The sequence below is a fragment of the Mytilus trossulus genome, chromosome 1 (genome assembly GCF_036588685.1).
Source record: "Mytilus trossulus isolate FHL-02 chromosome 1, PNRI_Mtr1.1.1.hap1, whole genome shotgun sequence".
Taxonomy (NCBI): Eukaryota; Metazoa; Mollusca; class Bivalvia; order Mytilida; family Mytilidae; genus Mytilus; species Mytilus trossulus.
Genome location: NC_086373.1, coordinates 43,587,933 through 43,601,439, shown reverse-complemented (window position 1 = coordinate 43,601,439; position 13,507 = coordinate 43,587,933). Strand labels below are relative to the sequence as shown.

Below are 13,507 nucleotides of genomic sequence, written 5' to 3'. Positions count from 1 at the left end.
CTTGAGGTAAGAATTAGTATTTATTACAGTTCTCAGGGTGGTTACATAATATCTTCATTAGGATATGCCCACATGACACACATATTGTTCAGCCTGGCGAATGGTAGAGTTATTCTATCTCTTGAGGTAAGAATTAGTATTTATTACAGTTCTCAGGGTGGTTACATAATATCTTCATTAGGATATGCCCACATGACACACATATTGTTCAGCCTGGCGAATGGTAGAGTTATTCTATCTCTTGAGGTAAGAATTAGTATTTATTACAGTTCTCAGGGAGGTTACATAATATCTTCATTAGGATATGCCCACATGACACACATATGTTGTCCAGCCTAGCCAATGGTAGAGTTATTCTATCTCTTGAGGTATGAATTAGTATTTATTACAGTTCTCAGGGTGGTTACATAATATCTTCATTAGGATATGCCCACATGACACATATGTTGTCCAGCCTGGCCAATGGTAAAGTTATTCTATCTCTTGAGGTAAGAATTTACATAAAATAAGGTAACAGTAGTTAACAGATGTTCAAATCACATAAGTCAATTAAACAGATATATTTAAATGCAGCAAGCACAAACTGAGGGAATCCCATTAACTTAAAAGGAACAAGACACTGTATGTTTTCGGGGTATTTTTCATCTGTTGTGCCTGTATCACCTTCCATGCAAATTCACACTGTGTCAACTGTCACAATTTGGAATAGGACACAACTTGTAAAATAACAGTTCGAGAGACTATTCTGGTATTTAAATATGTAGGATCACAAATACATGTTACTAGTTGGTTGAGACAGTATACACAAATCAAGTTTTTGTTTAATCAAGATTGGATATATGTTTAGAAAAATATTGTTTGGGGACCATAAGATGGGCCTATATTATGGTCATCGTATTCCCAATATATATATAGGACTACGCGATAGGGAAGCTGAAGTGTAATGGTCAAGCTGAAGATAGTTGATCTGTTCCCTGATGTTGGATGGTTTATGTTAGGTGTGATGATTTGTTTGAAATCACACATAGACATAACCATTGCTGTTCAGATTACCATCGTATTTCAGAGTCCGACATATATATAAACTGGTATCTAAAACCTAGTAAATTTACTTTCTGTCCAGTCTCAGAAAAAGCAAAGTTTTCTTTTATTCAATGGTTGTCATTGGATGGTGCCTGTCATTTGTTGTTTAATCAAAATGATGAAATATAGTAGGTGGCTACCAACAGCTTCATTGCAATAACTTGTGAAAAGTTCAATTAATGCTTTTCAAATTTTAATATGTTGTTACTGACAACAAAGTGTAAGTCAAGTAAAATATTGACAATTATCACCTTTGCCTTGTTTACTGTTCAGGATTAATTATCCTTCATACATTGGAAAATATCACTTTGTGTCATCTCTATGCAATAACTGATGAACTGTTCAACCAATGCTTTTCAAACTTTGATATGTTGTTACTAATGATAAAGTGGAGACCAAAACTGAAAAAGTTTTTTTTCTCACTTGCCTGTACTTTAACAGTATTAAAAAACCAACAAATTGGAAGTTCCAAAAGGATAGTAAAAGAATCCAAATAAATAATTTGCGTCCATGGAAAAGGGATCTCGCTTTGAAACTTTGGTTTATGGCACTTTGTTATGTAATGCCTGTAGCACTTGATTGGATATTTGGTATACAGTAACAGCATACGCAATTTTAGATCAAGTTTGAGTTTTTTCTAGGTAAAGTGAGTTTTCATCGATCAGTAGAGACAGTTTACTCAATACTTTCCAAAATAAGTTTTAATGCAACCAATATAGACATTACAATTAGTAGAAGCCATTTTATTACATTATATCTAATATCCTCACAATGCTGATTTCAACTTAAATCTTTAAATGCCTTTGCTGAAAATTAAACAAATGATGAAAATATCATATAATGGTCAACTAATAGGTGTGGACACAGGTTTAACAAAATATCAAGTGTTCTTTTACTGCTTAGTACATTTATTAATAATTATTACAACAACAAAACTGTGACATTTATATGATTAAGATGAAAAGATTAGTGTGTCTCCTGGTCAGATTGCTGTTGTTACATTAAAGTGTTAAATGCTAGACAAATTAAACTCTAGATATAACATGTGGTCTTTGCATGTTAACTGAATGTGTCCAGGATTTAGACATCTTAATCACAAAAGCAAAAGGTCTTTCCACGAAAAGTAGAAAGACCTAATTATAAGTAAAACTATTTCCCTCAGAGGTTCTCATCTTTGAATAGCCCCAAAAATGTTGTTAAGTTAAACAAAAATGCAAACATATAAATGGCATACAGCAGTATAAAAGATGAGTATAATAATGAGAATGTTGCTCAATATAACTGCATAAATTGTTAAGAAAAAAATTAACATGATGAAATAACTATTTTTTTACCTATTGTTTTCAAAGGTTCATTTCAATGAATGTTGTTTTGTTTTGACAGAATTAACATATGTAATATTTCTTTAAGATGAAGGCCATTTGTTCCTCAACAATGGGCCAGAACTCTTAATTTTTTTTGAAAGAATAATTAAATATATTGTTTAGAAAGCATGTGGTTTCATTGCACTGGATTTTTCATGGGGAATGAAATTCCTGTCAACATAATATACCATGGCAATTTAGTTGCTTCATGCCAGCCCAAGTTTGTTCATAACAATTTCTTTACTGTGTAATTTGCACCTAATTTCTTGACCATGTTGTTCTACAGATGGTATAGAGTAAGGTCATAATTTACATAACCTTACATTTTTTTTCAGGGTGGATACAATCTAACCTCCATATCTCACTCTATGTGTATGTGTACATCTGTATTGTTAGGAGATTCTTGTCCTTCATTACAGATAACAAAACCTATGGACAGGTAATTAATATTTAAAAAGAGGCTCTAGGAAAGTTCATTGATTAGAACTTAACTTAGCACTATTTTTAATTTTTTTTAGGTTTTCAGACAATATTTTTTATTATGAAAATAAAGAGATGAGGTATGATTTTCATTGATAATAATTGTGTATAAAATAATTTAAAAAAAAGAAGAATAGAAGAGAAAGTACAGGGGGGTATTCATCATGACACAAAATCAATACATGACACAGCAAAAAGCAAAAGAACAGCTCTTTTATTGCACCTTTAATGCTGTTCTTCATCTCAAAGTCACAGTGAGGCCTATAATATGGAGCAAAATCTCTCACCACACTGCAAGTTTAAGATGGCTCTTTGCATAAGTTTGAGCAGAATTCTTTGCAAACTGAAGATCATGCAACTCCTGTTAATTGTTGGATAATCTATGGACATAGTGGAGTAATATTAATAAAATAAATCTTTTACTATCATAATTTAGTCCAATAATCACACTGAAGTGTGATAGTATAGTACAAACAATTAGACAACCACACTTAACTTCATGCAAATTTAGGACAAAATGATAAAAAGGATGATTTCAGATTCTTAATTGTGATCTTTCCGATTCTATGTATCAACATTCCAGTACTGACTGTATATGGAGTATATATCTCCTAGTTGATACATTATTCAAGAGCCTGCATTTCCTATCATGATTTCCTTGATAGTTGGTTGCTGAGCTATTAATCTAAGTAACTGGTTTTGAAATCACCCCTTTGAAAATCATCCTTTTGAAAATTTTACAGACACCATCAATAGTTGGTTGACTGTAATGGAATATCAGTTTCACCAATCCTGACAGTTATGTTCTAATTATCATACCCACAATCCTGTTTTTAGCACACCTGGCCCAAAGGGCCAAGTGAGCTTTTCTCATCACTTGGCGTCCGTCGTCCGTCGTCATCGTCTGTCGTCGTCGTTGACTTTTACAAAAATCTTCTCCTCTGAAACTACTTCGCCAAATTTAACCAAACTTGGTTACAATCATCATTGAACATAGGGGTAAAATGTAGATTTTGGCTTATATCTCAAAAACAAAAGCATTTAGAGCAAATTTGACATGGATAAAATTGTTGATCAAGTCAAAATCTATCTGCCCTGAAATTTTCAGATGCATCAAATAACCTGTTGTTGGGTTGCTGCCCCTGAATTGGCAATTTTAAGGAAATTTTGCATTTTTTTGGACTATCAAGAATTTTATTATAGATAAACTGTAAACATAAATAATGTTCAGCAAAAGACGATCTACAAATAGGTCAACATGACCAAAACAAGATATTGCCCTTCAGAGTAAACTTTTAACAATTTTTCATTAATTTTTGTAATCTATAACAAAAGTCTTTTGAAACTTAAGAAAAAGTATAAAGGTTGTATTATTTCATATATAAATTTTGTATAAAATTATCAGGTGAGCAACACAGGCTCATTGGAGCTGTTGCTCATATCTGTATGTTAATGACAAGTTTTTGAAAATGATTTTTTTGGCATTTTTGCTGTTATGCACTAATTGTAAGCATTTTGAAGCCCAAATGTCAATATGGAGTCAAAATTTTACACAGTTAAATGGATGCTCTTTAGAAGGGTTTAAAGCCAGATGCTGCCCATTGAAGACCATCTTTCTATGTTAAAATCAACTCTTGGTATTGTGCATATTATGAAGATTTGTTTCTACATGTTGGATTTGAACTGAAGGTTTACATGTTATCTTTTTAGAAGGAAATTGCATTTGGATCTTATGTGAACAAATTTCAGTAATGTTTCATAAGTGGCACAAAATTACTATGGATTATTATAGTCACCCAGTTTCGTCAGCTGTCATATTTATATCGGAAGTAACATTCAAAAATGTCTTTTCAGTGCAATAAAGACAATTAAAAATGTATGTGATGTTCACAAAAATTACTGGAAAGGTCTTAAATTCAGAGGTAAGATATTAAAGGTTTTTTCTTTGTCTAAAGTATGACACACTTTGTATTGATTGTAGTTTATGAGGAAATGCTTGTTGTTTATCCAGGGAACACTTTGTAAGAAAATATTTTTCTTGTTCATATTGGAAATAGGAATGTATAAATTTGGGCTTATTTGGCCAAACAAATTCAACAAATATTGAATACCATCATTATCCTGATTTTTTTTTTAATGGTGAGAGAGGGCAACACTAAGTTGAATTGGTTAGGGTTTAAAACATTTTGCATTTTACATAGCAAATGTATTGTTTTAAGATAGCTCAGCAATGGGGGATGCCAAGTTTTTAGCATGTGGGTGAAAGGGGTGTGTGTGTTAGATATGTGGAGAGATACAATATGGGATAAGAAGGGAACAAGTTGGAAGTGGAAAATGATTACAAAGATGTGGGATTTGGGAAATGAGCATCCTAGTGTCCCCTCTCACAACATTGTAATTGTTATTTCTCCTATTAACTGGTCAATTTCTTCCAAGTTCATAATGGTTTTTTTTATCACTTTATCTTTATAGCTGAACCTCTTTATAAAAACGGTAGCTAAATTTACTAAGCTGTGATTAATAAATCATAGTTTAGATTGAAAAAAATAGCACATCAAGTTCATATTACACCATACCTACTTTCAAATGTTTGAGATATTAATTTCACAGTTAGAATTTTAAGCCTTATTTCACCTTTCATCTTTGGAGACCTATAAATTGCTTTAGAAAAAAAAGCAGACAAATTCACACACTTATTTGCAGAAGATACCTTCCGTACCCCAAAATATTAAAATTTCATGTGTTGGAAATACTTTTATGGATTTACCTTCACCAAGAATGTTCAAAGCCAAATATTTGAAGATCAAATATTTAAAAGTCAATTGCCAAAGTTTCTTGCATCAATTTTTGAAAACAAAATTCTTATGAAACATGTTCTCAGAACAAAAGAACTTTCAGTGAACACCTAAAGATCAAACACAAGTATCAACTACTGGTAAGAATACCCAAGGAGTGATCTGACCCATTCATTCATCAACAGAGCTACATATTGTGTGAATTTTATAGGTGTTTTGTTTTGCGTTACTTTCCTACTGACCTTTAATAACTTGCTGATTTGACATTAAGAGGATTTTGATGTCTCAGATTTGTCCAACATCTGTAATTCAATGTTCGCAAAGCTCCTCCTCTGTCGTGATTGTCTTGTATAAGAAAATAACAGGAATTACCACCTGTGTGTAATAAATATTTAACATATTCTAACTATGAAAACAATGTTATTCTTTTTTTGAAAGAAATATACATGTGCTGAACTTTAGCACAAAAACTTAAAAACTGCAGTAAAAGATATTTTCATTCAAAAACAACATCAAGATTTTTGCTTTTTCATAGTGGACTGGACATTAGAAAAAAAGTTCTAGAATTTGTCTACATATTGTTGAAAAATGATGAGAAAATCAAATTCCAATGCTTAATATTGTGCAAATAAATATTTTACCTGTTTGAAATAAATTCAAAATATTTAGAACAAATCTGTCCTGAGAGGAGACCTATCTTATCACAACTAAATCAGTGATAGAGCCAATATATAACTTCATTCCATTTTATTGAAGACTCTATTCTAGTAGAATAGTAAGCTACAGCCAAAGCATTACATATGTATTTATTTGGCTATGTCACTCTAACATCTAATGTATTGGTCTAATTAAATAGTGAAGATTCCTGATCTCATACCTCCAAAAGATCAATCTGCAGGAATTAAAGATGATAAGAAAACAAATACTGACTTCCTGCCATTATTTAGTTCTGACAAACCAAAGGATAAACCTACTGGTCCAAATGCTGAAAAAGACACTGATATAACAAAAGATAAAACTGAAAGTGAAAAGAGTTCTCCAAGACAAGACAGAGATAAAGAAGGTTTACCAGACAGCAAGACAAATCAGGATGGAGATGAGATGGACAAGTTAGCATCAGCAACAGCAGCACTTACAGTAACTGAAAGGTATAAAGTTAGTCAGCATCACTTACAGTAACTGAAAGGTATAAAGTTAACCTGCATCACTTACAGATACTGAAAGGTATAATGTTAATCTGCATCACTTACAGTAACTGAAAGGTATAAAGTTAGTCTGCATCACTTACAGATACTGAAAGGTATAAAGTTAACCTGCATCACTTACAGATACTGAAAGGTACAAAGGTGGTCTGCATCACTTACAGTTACTGAAAGGTATAAAGTTAGTCTGCATCACTTACAGTAACTGAAAGGTATAAAGTTAGTCTGCAACACTTACAGTTACTGAAAGGTATAAAGTTAGTCTGCATCACTTACAGTTACTGAAAGGTATAAAGTTAGTCTGCATCACTTACAGTAACTGAAAGGTATAAAGTTAGTCTGCATCACTTACAGTTACTGAAAGGTATAAAGTTAGTCTGCATCACTTACAGTTACTGAAAGGTATAAAGTTAGTCTGCATCACTTACAGTAACTGAAAGGTATAAAGTTAGTCTGCAACACTTACAGTTACTGAAAGGTATAAAGTTAGTCTGCATCACTTACAGTAACTGAAAGGTATAAAGTTAGTCTGCAACACTTACAGTTACTGAAAGGTATAAAGTTAGTCTGCATCACTTACAGTTACTGAAAGGTATAAAGTTAGTCTGCAACACTTACAGTTACTGAAAGGTATAAAGTTAGTCTGCATCACTTACAGTAACTGAAAGGTATAAAGTTAGTCTGCAACACTTACAGTTACTGAAAGGTATAAAGTTAGTCTGCAACACTTACAGTTACTGAAAGGTATAAAGTTAGTCTGCATCACTTACAGTAACTGAAAGGTATAAAGTTAGTCTGCATCACTTACAGTTACTGAAAGGTATAAAGTTAGTCTGCATCACTTACAGTAACTGAAAGGTATAAAGTTAATCTGCATCACTTACAGTTACTGAAAGGTATAAAGTTAGTCTGCATCACTTACAGTTACTGAAAGGTATAAAGTTAGTCTGCATCACTTACAGTTACTGAAAGGTATAAAGTTAGTCTGCATCACTTACAGTAACTGAAAGGTATAAAGTTAGTCTGCATCACTAACAGTTACTGAAAGGTATAAAGTAAGTCTGCATCACTTACAGATACTGAAAGGTATAAAGTTAGTCTGCATCACTTACAGTAACTGAAAGGTATAAAGTTAATCTGCATCACTTACAGTTACTGAAAGGTATAAAGTAAGTCTGCATCACTTACATATACTGAAAGGTATAAAGTTAGTCTGCATCACTTACAGTAACTGAAAGGTATAAAGTTAATCTGCATCACTTACAGTTACTGAAAGGTACAAAGTTAATCTGCATCACTTACAGTTACTGAAAGGTATAAAGTAAGTCTGCATCACTTACATATACTGAAAGGTATAAAGTTAGTCTGCATCACTTACAGTAACTGAAAGGTATAAAGTTAGTCTGCATCACTTACAGTTACTGAAAGGTAAAAAGTTAGTCTGCATCACTTACAGTAACTGAAAGGTATAAAGTTAATCTGCATCACTTACAGTTACTGAAAGGTATAAAGTTAGTCTGCATCACTTACAGTTACTGAAAGGTAAAAAGTTAGTCTGCATCACTTACAGTAACTGAAAGGTATAAAGTTAATCTGCATCACTTACAGTTACTGAAAGGTACAAAGTTAATCTGCATCACTTACAGTTACTGAAAGGTATAAAGTTAGTCTGCATCACTTACATTTACTGAAAGGTACAAAGGTGGTCTGCATCACTTACAGTTACTGAAAGGTAAAAAAGTGAGTCTGCAGTGGGGGGTTACTGATATTGAATGTTTTCAAAAATTGCACTTCTCCATAATAAAACAACATAATTTCAGATCTAGAGTAAATATATTAGGATACCAATATTAATTCATATTTCATAATGGTCATGAGGTATTAAATGTTTTTGGTATTTTATGGTAATTTATTCAGGTAAACAGTATAATTTTATTCAGGAGTATTACAGAAGCAGCATTTAGTGCAGTCATTTAATGCACAGCAACATTAATGTTGAAAACAGTAATTTTGATTAACCAGAAATTTGGTAATGGAGTTGTAGTCCAATGAGACTGCATCTTCACTAGCAAGGGTTACGATCCACTCCCACTCTCTTCACCCTTTGCAAATTCAGCCAACATTTGTGAAAACAATGTTGTGCCATCTGCTGGAAGATTTAAGTCACGTCCGTTCCGAATACATTATTCTTGACCAATGGTTGCACTTGAACTCTTCAATTTGGAGGTAAAAACAAGGTGGTGTCTAGATTCTACACACTTGGTTAACCTGGAAACGAAAATATACCTAAACATTCATACATTTGTGCATGAAACATACACAGGAACTTCTATTAGTTGATTAAAAACATTCAAGTTGTCACAAAATATAGTTGCATGTTTAGGGATGTAAAGATTTGTTGCACAATAAACATGTGGCAATTGTTTACAAACACTTTCTATATTTACATGTGATCATGTTTAAGGGGCTTTTTGATTGGATGCAGCGAGTTTCGACTGCAACCAATAAAATCCTTACCCTGTGTCTCCAAAATTTTATCTCAATCCGCCAAGGGTGAAGAGAGCTGGAGTGGATCGTAACCCTTGGCTAGCGAAGATGATGAGACTGTAGCTATTTATAAAATAAAAGAGAATATCTGGTAATACTTATAAGTCGAAAGTAGATGTTGATTCAATAATTGCAGCAGTATTGAATCTGTATAAAATAACAGTTGAATTGATATCACAGTGTGGGAACGGAACTGTATGATTTCTAATAATTTGGTCATTTGGGAGACTGTCAAGCGGGGCTCTGACATTTGCAAACTAACAAGTTGCTTGATTATAGTACAGTCAATAAAATTATCCGACACGTAGAAAATGAATATATTTGGATTTCTACTGGGAAAATGGCTTTGAAACTTTCAGACAGGTAAGACTATATATCAGAAAGGGTACATGTGAAAATTCAGATGCAAATATTAATTTTTCGATGTTTATTCGACATTTTTATTGCTTTTTTTGTGACAATTTTGATCGTTTTACACGGAGCTCCACCATTCTTAAAAGAAAAAGTTTGAATGCATATATCTCTCTTATTATTTTATTGGTTCATATTTACATAAAGAATGTTTTAGCTACCAAAACTTGAAGCAGAAACGTTATATAGTAACATAAGAGTTCATCAAAGTTTCCATCAAAGCAACTTGTTATTTTGCAAATGTTGGAGCCCCGTTTGACAGTTTCCCAAATTATTAGAAAACTCCTTTCCCACACTGTGGATATACAATTTACATGACAAAACTTAAAAAGAAAACCATCTTGACAAATCAAAATTACAAAACTGACTTTTAAAGTAGCTTGAATAAGTATTTGTTCTATGTAGTTGAAACATCACTTCATTGAATCTAATGTATTTGCATAAAGGTTTTTGAGGGTCTTAATTGTTTCCTTTTTTTTCAAGTCCAAAAGTGTTCAGAGAAAAAATTGAAATACACCTAGATGATTTCCCACAGATAAACTTCATTCAGTTATTAAGAGCAAAACAGAAAACATTGGAAGCAGAGGTATGTTTACAGGGAATATAGAAATATAGAAAAATATGAAGATGCAAGTCATAATAAATGAAAGTATTTTTATGCCCCATTTATGGGCATTATGTTTTCTGGTCTGTGCTTTAAAGTTTTGGTCGAGGCAGTTTTTGATGACTTTGGAGTCGAATCAACTTAAAAATTAGTACACATGTACCCTATGATATGATATTCCAAATTTTAATGCCAAATAAGAGTTTTTAACCCAATTTCACGGTCCACTGAACATAAAAAATGATAGTGCAAGTGGGGCATCCATGCACTATCAGTAATACTATGGACACATTCTTGATTAACATAAACTTGATTAAAACTTATTTATTAAAAAAAATTATAGAATAACATTTGCAGGTATAGAAAAAGAAGATAGTTCAATAAAAAGACTTGCTACTAATTAAACAGCTTCTGTTAAAACCAGAAACCAGTATCATGTATGCAAATTATCGTCAATATTCATTATGTTACAAAACAATTGACAGCACATTTAAACCTTGATGTCACTTGTCAGTTTATGATGCTACTGTTACACGTATTGAAATATTATTAATTCTCCCAGCCAAGAACTCAAGCTGTGTAGTCAAAGGTTTGAAATTTTGTTATGAGCGAAAAGCTAAGTGATTTGACGAGTAACCAATAGGTGATAATTTTAAAAATATTCATCAATTTATAAAATCAATTAGTACCTATTGGTTGTTTAACTAACAAGTACTGTAGGTGAGACTTTAAGTGTCTACTGTGGATTTGATGCAAGGTAGGGGATAGTTTAATCATAATATGTGAAATTCTCCATTTGTTGATTCAATACAAGATTGCACTTGAACTAAAAGCTGAGAAGTAAGTCAGTCAGTGCTGATAAATGCATTTGTTTAACACTAATCAGATCCCAAAGGAGCTCATATATACTTGAACGAAACAAACACACATTTGGGGAATAGAAATACAATTTAATATTTTTGATTAACTTATTCACAAAGCATACCCAACTATATCAGTCCTATTCAGGACCAATAACTCTGTCGATAGATATTATCGGGTATACAATATTGTCAAAACCAGACCTGAGACTACTGTTAAATCTACATCTACATAATACTTCTTAACTTCAATATGTTGAAGATTACAAGAAGGCACATGCTAGGGAAACAAATTAAAACAACATATTTACAATAATTGCAAGAAAAAACATTTTTTTTTTTTTTTTTTTTTGTATATAGTTAAAAACATGGTTTGATTTAGCAATACATATGTGGTTTTGCACCAGACTTAAAAGCTTCTAAGTCTGGGCTACAGACTACTTGGTATGGTAGGGTATTCCACAACCTTATTATTCTAGGAAAAAATGAAAACAAATGATAGTTTGTGGGAGAGAATGGCTGTATACATTTATGTTCTTTGGATGGTATTAGGTATGTATTTACTGGGATGGAGACTAATTGGTGTTGAATTTTGTATAGCATGGTGACGGATGCAAGATTTCTTCTTTGTTGTAATGTTGGCCATCTTAGACGTTCAAGCATGGCTGTTACACTGCTTTGATAGCTGTATTGGTTGAGTGTATACCTGGCAGCTCTTCTCTGTACCATTTCAATTTTATGTATTTGTTGTTTCTGCCAGGGGTCCCAGACGACACTGCAATATTCAATTTTTGGTCTTACGTATGTTTTGTAAGCCAGTTCTTTTGTTTTTATGCTGTTAGTTTTGACGTTTCTTTTTATAAATCTCAGTGATGCATTTGCTTTGTTCGTGATGTCATTTATATGAGAATTCCATGTCAGATCGTTTGTGATGGAAACGCCAAGATATTTTGCTTTGTTTGTTGATTTTAAAATATGATTATGTAATGTGTATTTATAGATGATTGGTTTATGTTTTCTTGTTATGTGGATGATTTCACATTTGTCTGGGTTAAAAGACATAAGCCATTCTTGCTCCCATTGTTCCAGTTTATGTAGGTCTGATTGAAGGGTGTGACAGTCATCTAATGATGAGATTGTTAGATACACAATAGTGTCATCTGCAAAGAGGCGAACATTACTTTTAAGGTTGTCTGGCATGTCATTAATGTAAATTAAGAACAGGCATGGCCCGAGTACAGACCCTTGGGGAACGCCTGACAATACAGGACAACTATTTGATGTGTGACTGTCAACCACCACTTTTTGTGATCTATGCGATAACCATGCCTCTATCCAATTTGTTGTTATGTTATTTATTCCCATGCGTTTCAGTTTTAGGATAAGTCTTTGGTGGTCCACCTTATCAAACGCTTTTGAGAAGTCCATGACAACTACGTCAGTTTGTTTACCGTTTGCCATGTAATCCAGTATTTGCTGTGTAAAAGTTAAAAGTTGTGTTTCACAGCTAACTTTTGATCTAAAACCATGCTGCAGTGGATATAGTAAATCGTAAATGTCTAGATGTTTCATTATGGATGATACTATTATATGTTCTAGTGATTTACTAAGGATACAGGTTAGAGAGATGGGCCTGTAGTTTTCAGGTTTAGATTTTGCTCCCTTTTTGAAAACTGGTGTAACCAAGGCCTCTCTCCAGTCGTTTGGTACTGTGCCTGTATTTACTGACGAATTAAACAAGTCAGATATTATAGGTGAGATTTCATGATGAACTTCTTTTAGAAAATGAGGTGATATTTTGTCTGGATCAATAGCTTTTGATGGGTTTAAGTTTTTTAGTAATTTAGATGTTCTTTCTGGGGTGATGTTTATTTTCTTCATTTAAAATTTATGTGTTGCTGATTTTAATGATTTTAGTTCACAAATGTGAGATAATTTCAAAGGTTTAGGTGTGGTAAATGACATTATAGTTACTGTTATAGTAGTCTCAGACCAGGCCAATCGTATTATATGTCTCTGTTGGAATGTATACAATAATTATTTTTTTTACACAATTTAAACTTTATATCGATTCATTGCCTGGATTTAGCTTTAAATGTTGAATGGAAAAAAAACCCAATAAAATCATATTTAATGATCGAAATTCATTTAAATTCATATT

General features: G+C 32.5%; 1 protein-coding gene across 3 annotated transcripts in view; it reads left to right on the top strand.

Annotated features, from left to right (window-relative positions):
• LOC134725072 (histone deacetylase 6-like) overlaps nt 1-13,507 on the top strand; it is an 80,781-nt gene that overhangs the window by 54,798 nt on the left and 12,476 nt on the right. For all 3 annotated transcript variants that reach the window (XM_063588604.1, XM_063588596.1, XM_063588587.1), the window contains 4 exons: nt 2,783-2,886; nt 4,782-4,849; nt 6,579-6,870; nt 10,366-10,468. In XM_063588604.1, coding sequence (XP_063444674.1) covers nt 2,783-2,886; nt 4,782-4,849; nt 6,579-6,870; nt 10,366-10,468 — 567 coding nt within the window. The remainder of the gene's footprint in view (nt 1-2,782; nt 2,887-4,781; nt 4,850-6,578; nt 6,871-10,365; nt 10,469-13,507) is intronic.